The sequence below is a fragment of the Tamandua tetradactyla genome, chromosome 14, assembly GCF_023851605.1.
Source record: "Tamandua tetradactyla isolate mTamTet1 chromosome 14, mTamTet1.pri, whole genome shotgun sequence".
Lineage (NCBI taxonomy): Eukaryota > Metazoa > Chordata > Mammalia > Pilosa > Myrmecophagidae > Tamandua > Tamandua tetradactyla.
In genome coordinates, this window is record NC_135340.1 from 91,257,864 (window position 1) to 91,278,205 (window position 20,342).

Genomic DNA, 20,342 nt, shown 5'->3' on the forward strand with positions numbered 1-20,342 from the left:
ATTATATGTATGTAATCTTTTGACAAAAAAAGAAAAATTTTTAAAACTATAAAACAACTTTGGAAAAATACATATACAAGGATGGGATATATTCAAGAAAACTGCAAAAGAGATGGAGAACTGACCTTAGCCTAGCAGACCACTATATTAGATGGCCTTTCAGCTTGAGAAATTTAGGTACCAGCCTACCCTAAACTACTATAGATTGCAGAAGGAAATCCCACCAGCCGCAAATCCATACTCAAGGACAGAAATTCTCAACCTTGACTATAATAAAAGTCACCTAGAGAATAATCAACATATCCTGTACCAAGATCCCACCCCAAACCAGTTAAATCAGAATCTCTGGAGAATGGGGTCAAAAGCTATCATGTAGATTCTACTGTGCAGCCAATGTTGAAAAGCACTGGACTAGAGGAATAAAAGCAATCTTTTACATCTTGTATCTTAGATAAAGCTAAACAGTCTGCTTTAGTATTGGTCTTGCCTTATCTCCTTATTCAAATATAAAAAGTAAATAAAGGTCACAAGAGAAGAAAAGTAAAGATTTTAAGAGTTCAAAGAAACAGACTACTTTTTAAGCTTGTGAGTGGTAAACCTGTAGGCATTTCTCTTTCTTGAAGATAACATTTGGGTCTGGCCTTAAGAAGCACAGACTGCATTAAGGAGAAGGCATTCCAAATGAGGATAATACAATGAGCAAAAGCAAACAAAGAAGCAAAGGAAAAGTAACCATAAGGTGGTAGTGGGGAGAGGGACAATTGTTTGCCTGTCATAGTAAATATCAGCAAATTACTCTGAAGAAAAAAGTTATTTTCAGTACCTAAAACAAAACAAACAGAACAATTCAACAGGAACACAAATACTAAGATTCTAAGTACTAATACATAACTTCTAAGTAATTTGCACAATAAAAGAAAAATCCTCCTAGTTTTACTTTTCTGCTTGAGACAATTTATTTTAGTTCTGAACACTGGAGAATTTTTACTTTACCTGACCCGTGGGTAGTGGTTGATCTAGCATCTCAACATCCAGGTGTTTAGGAAGGTTATATAATCTGCAGAGTTCACATATCAACCACTTCAATTGCTGACGAAGCTACAAAACACATTTCGGTAAATAAGCATTATGTTAAAGAGCCTTTAGAAGACATGAATAATGCTATGACTACGGTATTCAATCTAGGAGAAAATGAAAAGAGTTTGTTATGGCTCCACTGCAGCCTATACAGATAAAATAACGCTCTTTAAAAAAACTCTTTAGGGGCTGCCACTGTAAGAAGGATGCCATGGCTTAGGTGTAATCCCTACAACCGAAACCTTGGCCGAAAGAGAGGAAGGGACGCTCCAGACACTGTCCAATCTCCATTTGCTAACTTCTTTTCTTATAAACTTTCTACTTCAGACCTGACTATAATACCATTACTGGGGCAACCAAAAGACAGAGATAGCGCTACTGCACGTGGATTATAGAGATACATTTTCCATACAGTCATTTAAACATACAGAGAGAGGCATAAGTGGTCTAGTAGACAAAGTCTGGAATCTAGATGACCTTGGATACAGCATGTAACTCCCTAAATCTGAGGCTCCCTATCTGTAAAACAAGAAAATTAAAACCTCCTCAGAATGGTAAAGATTACACGAAGCTTTCTAATAAAACACTTGGCACTTAGTAGGCTCTTAAGTGCTCATCTAAAAAAAAGGAAAACTTTCAATAGGAAAACTACAAAGAATAACTCCATAAATTTCCGTATTTAAATTCAGATTATTTTTTAAGCATACTTACTTAAAGCAAGGTAAATTATGTGTAAAACATTTTTGTAACTGTTAAAATCTTTTTTCAGGGCGGGCCGCGGTGGCTCAGCGGGCAAAGTGCTTGCCTGCTATGCCGGAGGACCTCGGTTCGATTCCCGGCCCCAGCCCATGTAACAAAAACGGAGAAACAGAGTACAAGAAAATGTTTAAAAATGTTTCCCTTTCTTCCTTCCTTCCTTCCTTCTATCCTTCCTTCCTTCTCTCTGTCTTTCCTTTAAAAAAAAAAATGTCAAAAAAAAAAAAAAAAAAAATCTTTTTTCAGTGTACTAGCTTAATGATGACGATTTAATAAAAATAGTCAATACTTAGCAGACCTGAATGTCCTGGGTGTGTCTGATCAAGAAAAGAGATGAAGAGAAAGAAGGAAGATTACTAAGAACTAAGACAAATACAGGATTAAAATGGGTTAAGCAAAGCAAAGAACAAGCCTTTCAAAGTGGACAAAATAGCAAGGAAAAAGGCTGAGAGGTAAATTAGGACCAAGCAAAAATCCTCATGCTTATAAGGAAGCAAAACCCCCTGTGGATTTGTTATCCATCCAAAAAGCTGTTTTGTACACAGCACACAATGAGCAAGGTAACCTGGAAGAGCCCGGCAGCTTCAGGAGAGCGGAGAGGCTGCAGGTGGTGGAGCAATGAGACAAACAGTGAGGTAGGTCTTCCAGGGACTGCAGATTCCCAGCTACCCTCTCTCCTCCCCACAAAAATAGAAACTACTTGAGGGACAGGGGAGAAGAAACTAAGATGGTGGGAAAGGATTTAAGAACTATTTATACCACAGACGGAAAGGTCTTAGAAACTTACTGGATAGTTTGTGAGGTCCGGGGAGTTGGGCAACAGTGGTATAAAAAAGAACTCTAAGATATAGTTCCCAGGTTTCCATCTTGGATGGCTGGTTTCATTGTGTCATTTTCTCCCATTCACAAAGAGCAGAAACATGATGGGGGTGGCAGAGTGCTGGAAGGCAGATGTGCTTAAATTTGAATGTAATTATCTGCAACACCCACGATTCATCCAAGTCAGCTTCCAAGAAACAGATACACAGGTTTGAAACTCAGGAGGTAAAGTTTAGGTCCTGATTTAAGCAATGGGAGAAGAGATTACTCAGAGAAAGCAAAGAATGAGAAAAGAGAAACTGATCAAGGAAGGAGACCAAGTGACAGCCAAGGTAATAAGAAATAAAAACAGGAAACAGTAGTCCGTTAGAAATCCCATTAGATTGTCAGTTCTCAAAGGATCGGAACATGCCTTATTTTGTCTTTTAAACCCACCACTCAACACAAAGCCTCGCATGGAAGCCAATCAATTTTTTTCAAGTAGTTTTCAGTGTTTTACTGTTAACAGTTTCCTATATTCACCCAGGATGGGGGTGGGATGGGATGTATGTATAATCTAGCATAAATACAAACAGAATTTTTTGTATAATACTGTATACAAAAGGGGCCAAAGTATATATTACAGTCTATGCTTTGCTTTTCCACTTAGCTTATCTTAGAAAGTTGTATGTGCTCTTATGGAAAGCTTGCATCATTTTGAACTACAACATAATATTCTATCAAAGCTATGCAAATAATTTTATTTAACTAGCTCTTTATTGGAAACATTTAATAATAAATGTTTCTTGAATGGAGGAATAAACAACAACATCAAAAAGCTGCAAAGAGGTCAATTTAAGGACTAAAAAAATGAGCCAATCCTCTCTCTCTCTAAGCCAACTCGGCAGGTGAATTCACTGCCCTACATGGGACATGACTCTCAGAGGTATAAATCTCCTTGGCAATGTGGGACAGAACACCTGGGATTCACCAGGACCCGGCATCATGGGACTGAGAAAGCCTTTCTGACCAAAAGAGGGAAGACAGAAATGAGACAAAATAAAATTTCAGTGGCTGAGAGATTCCAAACAGTCAAGAGGTTATCCTGGAGATTATTCTTATGCATTATATAGATATCCCTTTTTAGTTTATGGTGTAGTGGAGTGGCTGGAGGAAAGTACCTGAAACTACTGATCAGTATTCCAGTAGCCTTCATTCCTGAAGATGACTGTGCAACGATATAACTTTTACGAGTGATTGTGAAAAACCTGCGTCTGATGCTCCTTTATGTAGAGTCTGGACAGATGAATAAAAATATGGATAAAATAATTAAATAATAGGAGGGATAAGGGGTAAAATAAATTGGGCAGATTGAAACACTAGTGGTCAATGAGAGGGAGGGGTAAGGGGTATGGAATGTATGAGCTTTTTCTTTTTTCTCTTTATTTCTTTTTCTGGAGTGAGGCAAATGTTCTAAAAATGATCATGGTGAAGAGTACACAACTACGTGATGATACTTGTGAGTCACTAATTATATATCATGTATGAACTGCATGTGTATAAAGATTTGTCAATAAAAATATTTTTTAAAAAAAGGAGCCAATGGATTTGGCAAATAGGAGATAAATAAAATCTTTACGTCTAACTTCACAAAATAAGCAATTTCTAAAGGAATATTTCAGCCACTGATAAATATCCCATCCATTTCTACTATTACAAAATGGATCATATCTTTGAACCTTCAGGAGGCAGCAAGAACATACCTCCCCTATCCTGTTCGCCCCTTGTTGGGGATGTGAACATATCTATCTAGCTTTTTATATTTAGCTCAATACCTTGATGAGTCTCCATCCCAGCCTTAATTTTTATAAATAATACTCTTCAAACTTACCTTCTTCTGGTCTTTAAGACTAGATGTACTTAAACCATTTACTTTCAACAAAAATCCCAATACTATTTCTAGAATAATCTATCCTTTCCCTATTGAGTTAAAAATACCAAACTTAAGACATTCTAAATTCTCATTTGCATGACCTTATTTCTAAACTTCTATTATCTTTACTTGTTTGGTCCAATGTCAGTACATATTATTTTATTATATTTAGTAACTGATTGGGCAATTGTCCTTACTAATTTTTTTCAACTTTATTATTATTTGTTTTTTACTATTTACTCTTCCAAATGAACTTTACAGTACTTTTTTCAAGTTTCAAAAATAAATCTGTTGGAATTTTTACTAGAATTGCATTAGATTTATAAATTGATATGGAGATACAGAGATAATAAACATATAATATGGAGCCTGCCCATCCAGGAACATAGTACTCAAGTATTTCATTCCACTCAACAAAATTTTATATTTTTATTCACACAAAGTCTGCAAAACTAAGTTTATTCCTAGGTTTTTAGTATTTTTTGTATTTACCATCAATGAAATGTTTTTCCACTATATTTTCTATCTAATCATGCTCACAGTCGGTAAAGGTATTGTTTTAGGTAAATAATCATGGTACCTGCAAATAATGATTTGTATTTTTCTATAAGAGACTTTAAGACATCATGGAAAAATACAATGATAGTGTCAACTTTCAAAAAGGATATACAAAATACATAGACTAGAAAGAAATATATATATATATATATATATATATATATATATATATATATATATATATAGACTGTGACCTCAGCTATTAAGCCTATGTACACAGGCATTTACTAGCATAGGAAATAAAATACTGGTCAAAAACAGCCATCATAACAGTGGTTATGAGAAATTTTTATTTTCTTCTTTTGCTTCTATATTTCATTAGTTTTCTCACTTATTTGCTTTGCTATCACAGAAAATGTCCTGTTTTTAAAGTTTCTAAAATGGAAAGTTACATTTCTTTACATTTTAGACAAACAAACAAAACTTCCTACTTGAATACCTTTGGCTTTTCCTGCAGACTTATGGGCTCATGACAGAAAAACAATTTCCTCACACTGGCAGTGGGTGTCATTGTATCGTTATTTCACTTCCATCCCCTTCTCTCTGTCCCATTCTCTACTTCCCACTCTGGCCAGTGGTCCCTACAGAAAACACCGGTTTGGTTTAATGGTTAGAACAGGAAAAAGAGACAAGCTAATTTCTGATTTATATTAAGGCTATACCTGGGAATAAACAGAGAAGCCAGGTATAAAAAAGTTTTTAAATTTGAGAAACTAAAAATAAACATGGTTTCTAGCCCCTCTAGGATTAACAGATAATCATTAACATGGTTTTATATCATATTACCTCTTAACACATAGGTTCCATACATAATGTTCATGAAGGAACAAAAGAAAATAGCTTGGCTTATTTTCTCACCGAATTATTGTTTTTTGTATCTTCTAGACGTTCCAGCACTGATGTCAGATTTGGGTCATCGGAATCCACAAACCATATTGGTGAAGAAGATGGGTAAGATTCCTGTTATAGAGACACCAATGTTAAACGCAATTACATACAAAGTAACCCGAATATGCTATTAAACTATACCACTAAATAGCATGATGGTCATGGATTCAAATCAAATGTATCAAAGAATAGCAACACATCAAAATCCATAAAAGAACAAATTTCTTTTTTCAAAAGACAAAGTTGCTAAATTTTACGGTTGTCTTGCTTGCTGCTCCAAATTACATAATTTATACACATAAAAACAAACACATCTACAAAAGAGAATACACTGCAAACGTTTCATTTTATTAAAAAGCAGGAAAAGTGGTATTCAGGCACTAAGGAAGATGGCTTCCTTCTTTTACTGAGAAAGCTCTATCATGGCCTGGATTCTCTGACCTGGATTCTCCGGCTTTCAAACTTTTAAAGGACTAGAAAATCTGAAGTCGTAATAAATCCCTCAAAACAGAAAGCAAATTAAAAAAAGCAACCAAACACTGTAATGAGTCTACAGACTTAATTAAATAGATTTAAACTGCATTACTTTCACCTTTTAATACAATAAAGCTTTATTTCTAAATTTACCTAAATGAGGTCCAACTCTGAATCTTTAAAATTAGCCAAGGAGTATACATTTAGGCACACGTTTTTAAATGCTCACAAATATTAAAATGTTAGAAGACAGAACAAATAGCGGCAGAGGACCCTCGTATGACTACACTCAGCTTTCGTCTGCCAGGAGCTGGGCTCTGAGGCAGCCATCGCCACTGCGTACCTGCTGTGTGCCAAGCTCAGAGCCAATGGTATCCGTGAACACCGAGGGAAGCAGCCTCTAAAATGATCCCATAACCCTCACCGCCTGGTATTCACAACCTCGTATAACTCCCTCCTTTGGACCTAGCGACTCATTTCTACTAAGAAGAATACAGCAAACGAAATGGGAATAGCCTCAGTAACCTCTGAGGTAGCTCACAAAGATAACTCTGTCTTGCTCACCCTTGCCCACTCTTTGAGTTGCTCCTTCTAATGGAATGCCACGGACAGGTGGTAAGCTACCCTACGGAGAGGCCACATGGCAAGGAAGTGTGGGAAGCCTCTGACCATCCGTCCAACAGCATGTGAGGAGATGAATCCTGCCAACCATGTGAAAGCCTGGAAGCAGTTTCGCCCCTAGTCTGTTTTTGAGATAATCGCAGCTCATGTCAACATCTTTATTGCCTTGTGAGCAACCTGAGTTACTGAACCCTGTGGAGCCGTGGATAGATTCCTGACCTAGAGACAATGAGATAATGTTGACTGTTTTAAAACCACTAAATTTTGGAGCAATTTGTTACACAGCAAAAGCACCATAAAAGTTTAATATTTTATTCAATTACACAAATTGTCTCTTAGCAGGAAATGCTACTATATGTGTTACATTTTAAAAAGCACAATTACATGCACTACTACTACTCAGTATATACCCAGAAAAGCTGAAAGCAGACACGAACAGATATTTGCATAACGGTGTTCACAGCAGCATTATTCACAACCGCCGAAAGACGGAAACAATCCAAGTGCCCACCAACAGACGAGTGGATAAACAAAATAGGGTACATGCATACACTGGAATATTATGCTGAAGTAAGATGAAACGACATCCTGAAGCATATGACAACTCAGACGAACCTTGAGGACATAATGCTGAGTGAAATAAGCCTGAGACAAAAGGACAGATATTGTTTGATTCCACTTTTATGACTTTGGTAAAGATGAACTTAGAGGCTTATAATACAGAGTGCAGGGCCCTAGAAATACACAGAAGCTAGAGAAGGGCGAACAGTTAGCTCATGAGGTTGACCTTAAATGTGAGGGAATGGGGAGAAGACAGCTCATTAGTGGGACTATAACACTGTATACTGAAGGTAGACACGATTCGAAAGGGGTTATAAAGAGCCATGTATCCCACCAATTAATACTACAAATATAAATAAATTCCTGTATGAACTACTTCAAAGCTATGAAATCTTGTACAAAAAAGTTTATAATATCAGGATACGGGGGAAGGTACTATTGCATGCTATGGGCTATGTTTAACAGGAAGACATCATCAGTACCACAGCAATACCAGGGGTAAATAAAGCAGGGGAAGGACAAGAGTTAAGGAGAAGTTTGGATTTTCTATTCGGTGAGGTGTAGGGACATGACTTCCAGGGGTATAAAGCTCTCTGACAACATGAGACATGACTCCTGGGGATGAGCTTGGCCCAGGAATCGTGGGATCAAGAAAGACTTCCTGACCAAAAAGGGGAAGAGAGAAATGAGACAACATAAAGTTTCAATGGTTGACAGATTTCAGAGTGAAGAGGTTATCCTGGAGGTTATTTTTATGCATTATATAGATATCCTTTTTTAGTTTATGGTGTATTAGAGTAACTAGAGGGAAGTACCTGAAACTGTTGAACTGTGTTCCAGTAGCCTTGATTCTTGAAGAAGACTGTTTAATATATAGCTTTCACAATGTGAGTGTGTGATTGTATCTTGTGGCTCCTGTTATCCAGGGTATGGACAGATGAGTAACAAAATAATAATAATTTTAAAAATAATTAAATAATGGGGGTGGAATAAGGGGGTAAAAAAATGGGTAGATTGCAATAACAGTGGTCGATGGGGGTACGGGGGATGAGACAACTGGGGTTTTTTTTCTTTTCTTTTTTTGGAGTGATGAAAACATCTAAAAATCACGGTGATGCATACATAACTATGTGATGATAAAAAGAATTGAATGTGGTGATTATCTGTGTGATAATACTGCGAGCCTTCGAATGTATGAACTGTATGCTGTGTGATTATACCTCAATAAAACTGCATTTAAAAAAAAATCTCAGGGCAGTGCAACAGTGGGTGGCTCAGTGGCAGAACTCTAGCCTGCCATGCTGGAGACCCAGGTTTGATTCCTGGAGCCTGTCCATGCCAAAAACAAAACAACTGAAATCTTACATCTTTTTAATACCGCCTGCGACAAGGGGGGAGTACACATAAGCACTTCTACAGACTACTTGAGAAAAAGCACTTGTGGTTGAGTTATGAGCTGAATTAAATGCTCTAATTTATATACATTTTTACTTGGAAGGATGATGTCAATGATAATCTAACCTTTAACAGACATTTTCTCAAAAATGAATGAAGAGAGCCTGCCATTTCAGGGAAAACAAAAGACAGTATTTATTACCAATGATAAAATTCAGGATTTCAAGCAAAATTTAGAATTTTGTAAAGCTTTTATCTACCACTGTGATCTTAACAGCTTCCCAAGACTTTTCTGATGAGACTGATGTTAATGAATATGTTTTGATATTCTATAATGCAATGCATCAACATTTAAATCTCAGTGAAACAATAAGTATTATATATACATAACAAATTATAATATGCTCCATTCAAAGTTCAAGACAGACCAAGTTTTGGTAGATTATAAAATATATATATATCATCCTCCTTTTTCCAGCCAAGTATCTGTATGAGGTTACATTTTCTTCACGTTTCAACCAAAACAACGTATTACAATAAACTACATACAGAAGCAAATAATGGACCAGACATTAAAGAGATTTGCGAAAACTATAAAACTGTGTCACTATTCTCACTAAAAGCTTTTTGTTCTAAAAAATATTTGTATTTATATTTATAATTTATATTTCATAAAAATGTTAATTGTTTTTAAGGAATTCATGTTCTAACTATTTTTTTAACTTCTAATGATACATGTCAATATATATAACTTACATAAACAAAAGCTCATTGGTTTTATGACATTTTTAAGCTCATTATATTTTTAAGAATGTTAGAGTCCTGACACCAGAAATCTGGAGAACTACTGCTCTCCCTTCCTCTTTTTCTTTTTTTTTTTTTTTTGCCTAGAATTTCTTCTTGGGAGAAACATCCCTTCACAATCCTATATTAACCCATGTGGTTCCATAAAGGCCAGTCTTCCTACCTCCCTCTTTGACCCAGAATGTGCTTGAACAGTCCAAGTAATTAGAGTTGTAGAAGAGCTAAACCAAACAAATCACAATGTTCCCTGAGGCTGAAAATATCTGGAAAAAGTTTTCTTTCTGGAAGATCTGGAGTCACAAGTACAATGTTGTCCAGCCTGAGACAGCCAGCATTCACCTTTTTAAAATATTAAAATAGAGAGAGGGTGTGTGAAACCAAATTGCCTTTGAGGGTCAAAGATACTTATATTTTCTGCCATAAAGATGAAAATGCCCATTTCACAGCACACTTGCTAACATTTTTACAAATTTGATTTTATTTAAACTGGTGCCTTGAAGAAAAAAGTTTCTTTACAGTATAATTTGTAACATCTCCAGAAACCAATTCAGCAATAAAAGTTGAAAGCTACCATGCTTCTAGGAATGTATCAAAAGACTACCTATTTGCACAAGCATTTAGCTCTAGCTATGGATGTTCAAAGCATTATTTAAAATATGAAAAAAAGGGGTACAAGGGTAGGTCAGTGGTAGAATTCTCATCCACCATGCGAGAGACCCCGGCTTCAATTACCAGCCCATGCACTTCCCAAACAAACAAGCAAACATAAAACCAAACGAAAAGAATTCAACAAATGCTGCTGCAATAAGGGGGTACTCACATGGAAAAAGAATGAAATGTGACCCCTGCCATACATCATACAAAAAAAAGAAAGAAACCACTTAAATGTTCAATACCAAGAGACATAACTATACCATAGTACAGTCACACAGTTTAACACTAAAAGACACTGGAAATGAATCTACAGTATATGTGAGTGAAAAAAACAGATTATAACACATCAAAAAAAAAAAAAAAGAAGGGAGAGGGTTCATAAAAGCACTGTTTACCAAAGTGTCCATCAACAATGAATGGATAAACAAAATGTGGTATGGCAACCTACAATGAAGTATTATTCAGCCATAAAAAGGAATGAAGTTCTGATACATGCTCCAACTGGATACAACTTGAAGACATTATGTTGAGTGAAATAAGTCAGATAAAAAAGGAAAGCTATTTTTGTCAGTTCACCTATATTAAATACCTAGAATAAGCAAATTCACAGAAACTGAACGTAGAATATAAGTTACAGGGGCTGGGGAGGTGGAGGGTAGAAGAGTGGGGAGTTACTGCTTTTATGTGCAGAATTTCCCCTTGGGGTAATGAAAGTTTTGGAAATGGATGGTGGTGATGGTAGCACAACACTGCAAATGTTATTAATGCCACCAAATTGTACACTTCAAAGTGGTTAAAATAGGCAATTCTGTACTGTATATAGGTTAAAAGAAAAAATATAAGGGAGGGTGGGGCTGGGAGTAAACATAAGTATAAGGGGGAAAGAAAGACCACATAACCAGAAAAATACATACTAAAATGCTGGAAGTACTGCCTTCTAGGTAGCAGAATTATAGGTGACTTTTCCTGAGTTTTGCTCACCTGGTTTCTAAATTTTTTACAATAAGAATATCTTGTTTCTCACATTATAATATATCCATCATCATCACTACCACCACCCCCATGGAAACTTAACCTGAAATTCGGCACAAATGCTGCATCATTTGAGGGTTTGTTCAGTGTAATATTTTAAAGATAATATAATTTGAAAGGCATCTAAAATGATGACCAATATTTAAGCCTATGCATTAATATTTTCAATCTCTAATATAAACTTTTTAATTTTTGCAGGGTTAACAACTAAGCTTTGTATCTTTTCTATCTTGAAATGACAACTTTTTACTATTCCTCTTTAAAATAACTTATGATAATATCAGTTTTTAAAACACTGGATGGTACTCAAAAACCCCAATATAAATTCAGGCAGTGTTTCTTCTAATACAGCTCTTTTTAGCTATGGTTATGAAAACTTTAGAGACTTAAAAAAGTATAGAACAATTATCTAAGTATCTAATTATTCAGGACCTTTGTTTCTCCTCCAGGCTATTTGTTTCACGGTGATTTTAAAGCTTGTAAGATGAATTGGTCTATGACTTTCATATGTCATACTTTCCCCAGCCCCTGATATTGAAAATCCAGAACTGACCATCCTGATTTTTATGACATACTTCTACATGGGACCAACCCTACAAATGTATAACATAAACCCTTTCCTCATAAAACAACTCTCATTTATTATCTCAACTAAAGACTTACTTATTTTTCTTAGTCCTCGAATGACCTATTTTTTGTGAAATGTACATTAAAATGAGCTGTCAATTCTCCAAATCCTACTTTACCCAAAAATTTTAAATGGTACTTAAACTGCCCTTTATTTTAGCACAATTTGTTCATAGAAAAACACAAATATTTTCTATTATAATTCTCAAAAATTAAGCTATACTTAATAACAGTTTAGTAAGGAAAAGCATTAAATGACTGAGCAATGCAACAACTAGATGACCTTTTGTAGTCCCTTGCAAAAGGATCATATCAAAGCAGTTATATAAAGAATTTTTCAATTCTATACATTTTAACTTCTTACCTTAAGCTCTAAAGAGCTCATTAAGCTCTGAAGACCTCATTACGTGCCATATACTATGCTTACACACAACAATCTTTCAACACAGGTATTATCAGATTAGTATCCACATGTAAATTTAGCCGCATCTCATAGCAAATTTGATAGAGTGATATTAATATGTAGATGGCCACCACCATAACAATTAGGGTAAGTGAACAGATTTCACAGAAACTCACCATCATTGCCATCGTTGTCATATAACTGTCTTAACCCAGGGCAACACAACTCAAGGTTAATCAAACCAACCACTTTGTCTGTAGTTGCTTAAGAAAAGGGTTTTTTTCCTGTACAAAAATAATTTTCTATATCTATTTTTCTACATAAATTCACTAAAGAGAGAAAGACGTGCGGCTCTATCTCCAGCATCAGCCAGCAAACTGCCTGCCAGAATGCTCAGATTTTGGGATCTATCCAAATGGTAGGACTGAGTGATCTTCAGGGATTTATAACTTTTTGGTAACTGATAACCTATTTTTGGTTGAAGGTTCAGAGGTATAGCAGTTGTAATTCTCCTGAAGACACTTGCAGACCACATTATTTTCACACTTTGGTGACAGATAAATGTGGGGATAGAGAATGAAGTAAACTGAAAGAAATGAATAATTGTAAGAATTACAGTACTTAAAAAATGATAAATGTTGATAACATAATGAAAGACACACACACACACACAGATCTGCTCCCTGTTAATCATTTTATAAGTAAACTAAGTATCCAGCTTACCCAAAATAATGAAAACTTGGTAAAAAAAAGACACACTGTGATATGAAAAATGTTTACATATTCAAAGATAGACAGCAAATCAGTTCCTCAGGATACTATTTTAAGCGAACGGCTGCAGGGAAAGGAAAGGCTCTGAGGACTTCACTAGAGGATATGAACCACCTAAACTGCAGAATAACACTGAATGGTATCCTAGGTTCTGAGTCTACTTTAGCTTAACATTTTAAGTCTTTCAGAATGATTTCTCAGCAGAGAGCACAAAACACTGTTAAAATAACCTTCGAAAAAGGAACCCCTGCTTTATCACTCTAACTCTGCAATGCTTTACACTAGATCACTGTAATGCTTTACATTCGGTAGTAACTATTTAAATTTCATCCCCACCCCTCAACTAGCTGACATTTCTCTAATACTATCCTTTCACAGGTCAAAAAAAAAAAAGAGGGAGGCATGGCCGTGTCTCCTCTTAATCTCTCTGTTCCTTTCAAGGGAAAAAAAGAGGTGGGGAAAGAATTATGGATGATAGATAACTACTTGGAATTTCACCCTATATTATGGAAACAACAATTCCTTCTGGCGTGAAAGCAACCCTCAGATGCTTAATGCAACCATTCTGATATTTCCACATGACTCATCCAAAAGTTTAATTTGGAAAGGTAATCCGTCCCAGATGGGGAGACTAGAAAAAAGGATTTAGGATCCTTACTCAAGTTTCATTCATTTGTACAACTTTGTATAATTTTGGCTGGACTACTAAAGACTAGAAAAATAGAAAAACAAAAATGTAAACAGCATTGTCTTATTTCTCATGAAAACTGTTAAAAGCACTTTCAAAATAAAGTGTTATTCAAACAAATGTAAATCGCTTTTACATTTGTAGAGAACATTAGTATTGCCATAAAGTTTCCTATATATGTTCTTGTGAAGGACATTATTAATTTTATAAAGAAACACAATAAAATAACTGACTTGCATAAAGTCTCAACTACTAAGTAAAAACTAACACCCCTCTGACCCTCCTAGATTCAGAGCACTAACATTTTTAAATTATTAGTATCTTGTTGTGAAAGGAGAAGAGGGCTTTTTGGCAATGATGAATAGAAATTTAATTAGCTAAACAAAAACATGTTCAATCAAAAGTGGCCTGGCAAATAGCCACTCATGCACAAAGAGTAACAATTCATGCTACACAAAAAAATAAAGAATGAGGTTTCATTTTTTACCAGCTCACTTACTTCCTGGGGGAGACTGTTTACTCTAAAACAGTGATTCCCTACCAAGAGGCCAAGAAGTCCATAAAAGGAGTAACAAAGTTGCAGAGTCAACCTCAAATGTTTTAAAAGGACTGAAAGAAAGCCATATACTAGCTTTCAATAAAGCTATATACGTTTTTAAAACAAGCTTTTGGCTATTAGGTGTGGTGAGAACAATGGGATGCTAGCAATGACTGGTAATTAGATCTATTTACTAAGACATGACAGACAAACTTTCACATCATTAATTCTTAGAAAACAAGTAATAAAAAGGCTCTTGAAGTTATAAAATATCACTCGTTTGTGCTTCATATTTAAGATCAGAACAAATTTATAAAACACGAAAAAAGATTAGCTCAATCATCTTAACCCAAAGAGGAAGAAATCTGTTTTGCTTTTGTTACTTCTACCACTGTCTTTTGTATGAAGTCCAGCTACAGATTTCCAATGGAGCCTCAGCGACTTTTTAAAAATGTATGAACTACCCACGATACCTTCTTTTATATATTTGTAAAATATGTTAAAAATATATACCATGATACCTTCTTGATGTTACCTCGGCACTTTTGACAAAATATGGCAGTTTACCTATATAGACGGTGAAGATTTTTGTTCAGACTACAGCTAGTATAGGTAGACTTAGAGTTACCAGAATAAATATTTACTGAGCATTTACTAAGTGAAAGACAAAAAGTATAATACAGAATACTTTCTTCCCTCTCACCATTGAAAAAAAAAGGTAAAAGCCTAAAGAAAAAACTTAAAACGGCCAAAACTTATTATAACCGAATATAAGAAAACATAACCAGAGCAGTAAACAATAAGACCTTTATAACAGAATATAAGAAAACATAACCAGAGCAGTAAACAACAAGACCTATATGCGGTGGGGAAGGGGAAACATCAGCACAAACTGAGTATGGTGGAGAAGAGCCTTATGGGATGATCAAACATGGAATAACACATTGGGACGGCATCAGAGGTGGGGATCGAGGGCTCATTCCACATGGAAAAAAACTGGTGCAGAGGCCTGTAAGAAAAAGAATGTTTTAAGTATATTTAAGATTTTCTCCATCATATTATCCATTTTTTTTTTTTTAGTTTTTAAATATTTTTACTTAAGAAAACAATACACTTAGAACCACCAAAAATGAATAGCTTAGCTTAACCACAGGCATATTTAAATAAAGTATCCAAATAATCATTGTAAAACCTCTGTTTGCATAGTAAGTTTCATCAGCCAATTTAAAATTAAGGCAACAAAGGAAAAAAATCTATAAATTCAGATAGCAGAATTTCTTAAATTCTAACTATTAAATACTAACTTAAATACCATTTGATGAGCTGTCAAAACTGTGAATGTTGTCAAAATATCAAGTAGAAAGTTATTACAAATATCAATGTTGCTATACTAATAACCTGTTACTAAACATTTTCCTGATTTCAGGAAAATATAAAGATACAAATGCTTTTACAATTAAACAGGAAAATCTTAACTACCTAAAATGGATATCTTAGTTAGCTTATCTATAGGCATATTTAAATAAAATATCTAAATAATCATTGTAAAGCTTGTTTGTACAATATGTTTTATAAATCAATTTAAAATTAAAGAAAGGAAAAAAACCACAGATATAGGTATCAGAGTTTCTTAGATTCCAAATATTAAACACTATCTTAAATACCACTTGATTAACTATCAAAACTGTGTGTTCTCAAAATATCAAGCAGAAAGTTATTACAAATATCAACTTTGCTATAGTAGTGACCTATGTTACTAAACATTTTCAGATTTTTAATTTCAGGAATTTATTTTATCTAATATTAACTATAGCTGCCTATGGTTTTTTTTTTTTTTTTGTAAACCATATATATATGAAGAAAAAAGCAATAATTTTCAAAGCACACTTCACCACAGCTACAGAACAGGCCGCAGAGTTTCATGGGTTATCATTCCTTCCTCTCAGATTTTTCCTTCTAGCTCCAAAACACTGGAGGCTTTACCAGAGTCATAGTAATGAAATCACACAGTAGCTGTCCTTCTGTGTCTGACTTATTTCACTCAGCATTATGTCCTCAAGATTCATTCATGTTGTCATACATTTCAGGACATCATTTTGACTAACCACTGCGTAATATCCCATCATACGCATTCATCGCATTTCGTTTATCCACGCCTCTACTGATGGGCATCTGGACTGTTTCCCTCTCTTGGCGACTATGAATAGTGCCGCTCTGAACATCAGTGAGTGCCGCTATGAACATCAGTGGACGTACCATACATTTAGAGTATTATTCAGAAACTAACACCCATATGTGTAAGAAAGCATCCAGTCAGGTACCACCCACTCAAACATTACAGAAACTATGCAGAGATGCTCCTTGTGGATGAGGAAGACAGGCTTTGACAAGTAGAAGATTTCAAAAAACATCTGAGCTGCTTTCTAAAGAGGAAAAGTTACAGAATAGGTCAAACTTGTGTTTTGTTTTAAGAGCTCCAGCTTTTTAGAGAATACCAATCACAAAAGCATTCTGAAATCAAACCCCATGTTTGCCTTGTTCTTTCCCTTCTAAGCAAATGATATCAACATATGCAACCCATGTAAAGTTTATCAAAATTCTCATCCGTGTTTAAAGAGTCTTTTAGGGAAATATTCTGAAATAATTACAGATGCATAAAAGAATCAAAGTTCAGGTACAGAGGAAATAAGATGGGCCAAAAGTTTTAGCATTGTTAAGGTTGGATATAAGCAGACTCACTATACTGTTCAACTTTTGTATGTCTGATGTTTTTCCACTAAAAAAATGTTAACACACTTGTATATTTCATATACACTGAAGCATCTACTACAATTATCTTCTGATAATGCCTGTCATATTTCACTAGCATCTCAATTTTAATAGTTTCTACTAGAAGTACCATTAGACTAGTCTATACCAAATCTTCCTTTTACTGTCTCGAATTCACTTCTTGCTCCATTTCCTTTGCCAGTACCCAATCAAGGTCATCACTTAGCATTTTGCAGCAGGACTCCTAACAACCTATAGAATGGCTCTCAGTGGGCACACTGCTAGCATTTTAAGTGGCACAATTCTTTTGTCATGCTAGACTGCCTAAACACCTCAAGACATCTGACACCCCGGTACCCCTGGCACTGACTGCCAGCACAGCGCACTGGGATAACCAAAAAGACACACACACATTCCCTAACGCTACTGACCATGGAGAATCACTTCTAGCCCCAGAAGTCTGACAGGTTTTCCCTACTTCCTAGAGTCACTATGGGGGCTCCGCACTACCTGTAAGCTCAGTCTCCCACCATTGAAGCCAGCCCTACTTTTTCCTGCTCACACCCCAACTTCTCCCAGAATAATCCACCTTCAAGCCATTCAGGCCGTCCTCATTATCACCCATTTCATGCCCACTACTTCTTCTTGGACCTCATTCTGGGAAAATCCTCCCCTTTACCAGACTCTAGCCTGGGCTTTCTTCAAACCGCCAAATCCAAATCCCATCTTCTCCCTGAAGTTTTGCCTAGCCTCAAGTGCCACAATAATTGTTCCACTCCTCTCCAAGCACGCCAGGCTTCTCAAGCTTAAGTTTCTTTCTGGGTTGAGTTCCCTTTGCCTGAAATGCCCTTCCCACCCCACCCCCTCCCAAAATTCGATTTACCTGTGCAAGTCCAGCTCCACTGTCAGCCTCTCCTTCTCTGAACCCCCCACACCTCGGCCCAAACGAGCTTCTCTCTGTGGTTTTCATAACACGATTCATAATAACAAAACGCACCAGCCACACTGCGTTGTTCATGCTCTTCCTTCAAGAAAGCTGAGTTCGGAAGCAGGGACTGCTCTCTGCCCAGTTCCGCAACACCAGCAGCTCCAAAATAAACACCTAGATGTTCAAAAGGTGTGTTTAATTCTCTCCTCAGCACAGCTCTTGGTCGTACTGTGTTTTTTTGGTTATTTCTTATGTCAGATGTGTGCATACCTTCTCCCCTAGATATTCCGATAACTACTTTATGGCTCAATACTCATAACTTCAAGGCCTCGGCAGACTGCGACTGCGAAGGACCAAACACAGCGCACACACCCAGCGAAGCAGACACCAGACTGGCTTCAGCCGTCCTCGAAGAGCGCGACACGACACAGCTCGACTCCTGCAGCACAGCACGCGTTCTCGTTTGGACCAACACCCTCGCTTAACGCCCCGACGACGGGCTCACCGCACACCTTTCACCGGGAGACGTGCTCAGCCCTGCGCGCGCTCCCGGCGGGCGGCCACCGCGGCTTCCCGCCGCGCGTCCCGTCCAAGCTCGGCCGCGAGCCCGAGGTCTCCGGTCCACCCTGCGACCCACACCGGCCTTTCCGACCGCACAGGGCGCGGCTCTCCTGTCGCCCATCCCCATGTCGGAGGGGCCACGTCGACACACCGTGACCCTGCCCGCCGCCGCCCAGGGCGCCTCGCGAAGACTCGCCGGCGCGGAGCCCGAGGGGAGCGGAGAATCCCAGCAGGACCACACGCTGCCGTCTCAGCTTTCACTCTCCCTTCCACCGAGCACTTCTCAATGGTCGCTTTACCCCCAAAACACAACCGTACGGGGACGAGGGAACCTGACTGGAAACCCGACTGGAGAACGCGGCATCGGACCTTGGGGGCCTTCCCCCCTCTCCGCCTGGGCTCCCGCGGCGGTCAGGACAGGCCGGCCGCGCGCGCCATGGCGACCCGGCGAGGACCCGGCGAGGGCCCGGCGCGCTCTCCCACCGCGCAGCGCGGCGACGGGGGCCGAGAGGGGCCAGCAGCCGCCGCCCCGAGGGCCGCGCCGGGGAAACGCGCCCTCAGCCTCCTCCCACCTGGCCCGCCCGGGGGCCCCAGCGGCCTCTCCGGGGCCCGCTCCCCTTTGTCCCGGGACGCGCGGGGCTGCGGCCGGCCGCCTCACCGTGATGTTGCAGTGGAGGGTGAGCGGCGGCGAGGGCGGCGAGGGCGGGCTGCCCGGCGGCGCGGGCGGCCGCGACACCAGGAACTGGCAGTGCAGCTCGTCCAGCTTCCAGCTGACGATGCGAAACCGCTCGTGGTTCTTGTCGAAGATGGACGCCAGGAACTTCAGCTCGGCCTTGAGCCCTGACACGGACATCTTCCCTTCATCTCCGGCGGAAGGGGTGCGGAGGGGGAGCCGGGCCCGGAGCCGCCGTCACGGCCGCGACCGCCCCGCGGGGCCGGCCGGGGCCGCGCTCTTGCGGCTCCGCCTCTCCCGGCCGCCGCGACCCGCGTCGGATCGGGGTGGAAAGATGGCGAGGGGTCCGGAGGCCTCGTCAGGGGCGCCCTTTTGTGGCCGACGGGGCAGGAGACGGCGGCGGCGGCCGCCCAGCGGCTTAAAAGGGCAGCGGCGACACTGCCCCGGCTACCGCCTGGGCAAGGGCTGCCCCCAGCCCGCCCCCAGCCCTTCCCCGCCCAGGCGCGCCCCCGGCCGGGCGCGCGCACACGGCTGGCGCGCGCGCCCGGCCGCCCCCTCCTCGCCGCGACCCGGTCCCGCTCGGCCTGGCGCATCTGCTCAGCTCCTGGCGCCCCCGTCCCCAAGCCGGGGCCCCAGCTCCCCGCGAGCAGCCCGAGACCCCCGCGCGGCCCCGCCCCGACCTGGGGCCAGACGCGTGCGCGGCCGCCGCGCGCCGGCCTCCGGGGGCTAGTCCTCCGCGTGGCCGGGAGGTAGTTTGGGGCGGGGCGCGGGCGGCCCCTCGCGCCGGAGTCAGCACACCCGGCCTCATCTCCGCTGCGCGCACCCTACCCGAG

The 20,342-nt window shown here is 39.2% G+C and overlaps 1 protein-coding gene across 3 annotated transcripts in view; it reads right to left on the reverse strand.

Moving 5' to 3' along the window:
* The window catches only part of UBE2Q2 (ubiquitin conjugating enzyme E2 Q2), a 72,958-nt gene extending 53,189 nt beyond the window's left edge, over positions 1–19,769 (reverse strand). Inside the window, exons 1-3 of one of the 3 annotated variants that reach the window (XM_077128483.1) lie at positions 19,495–19,769; positions 5,981–6,082; positions 994–1,098 (exon numbers count right to left, since the gene is read on the reverse strand). In XM_077128483.1, coding sequence (XP_076984598.1) covers positions 994–1,098; positions 5,981–6,082; positions 19,495–19,689 — 402 coding nt within the window. In that variant the 5' untranslated portion in view covers positions 19,690–19,769. Of the gene's footprint in view, positions 1–993; positions 1,099–5,980; positions 6,083–18,344; positions 18,508–19,494 lie in introns of those variants that run through there. The other 2 variants (XM_077128485.1, XM_077128484.1) reach the window with 2 other exon arrangements.
* Between the last annotated feature and the right edge of the window lie 573 nt (positions 19,770–20,342).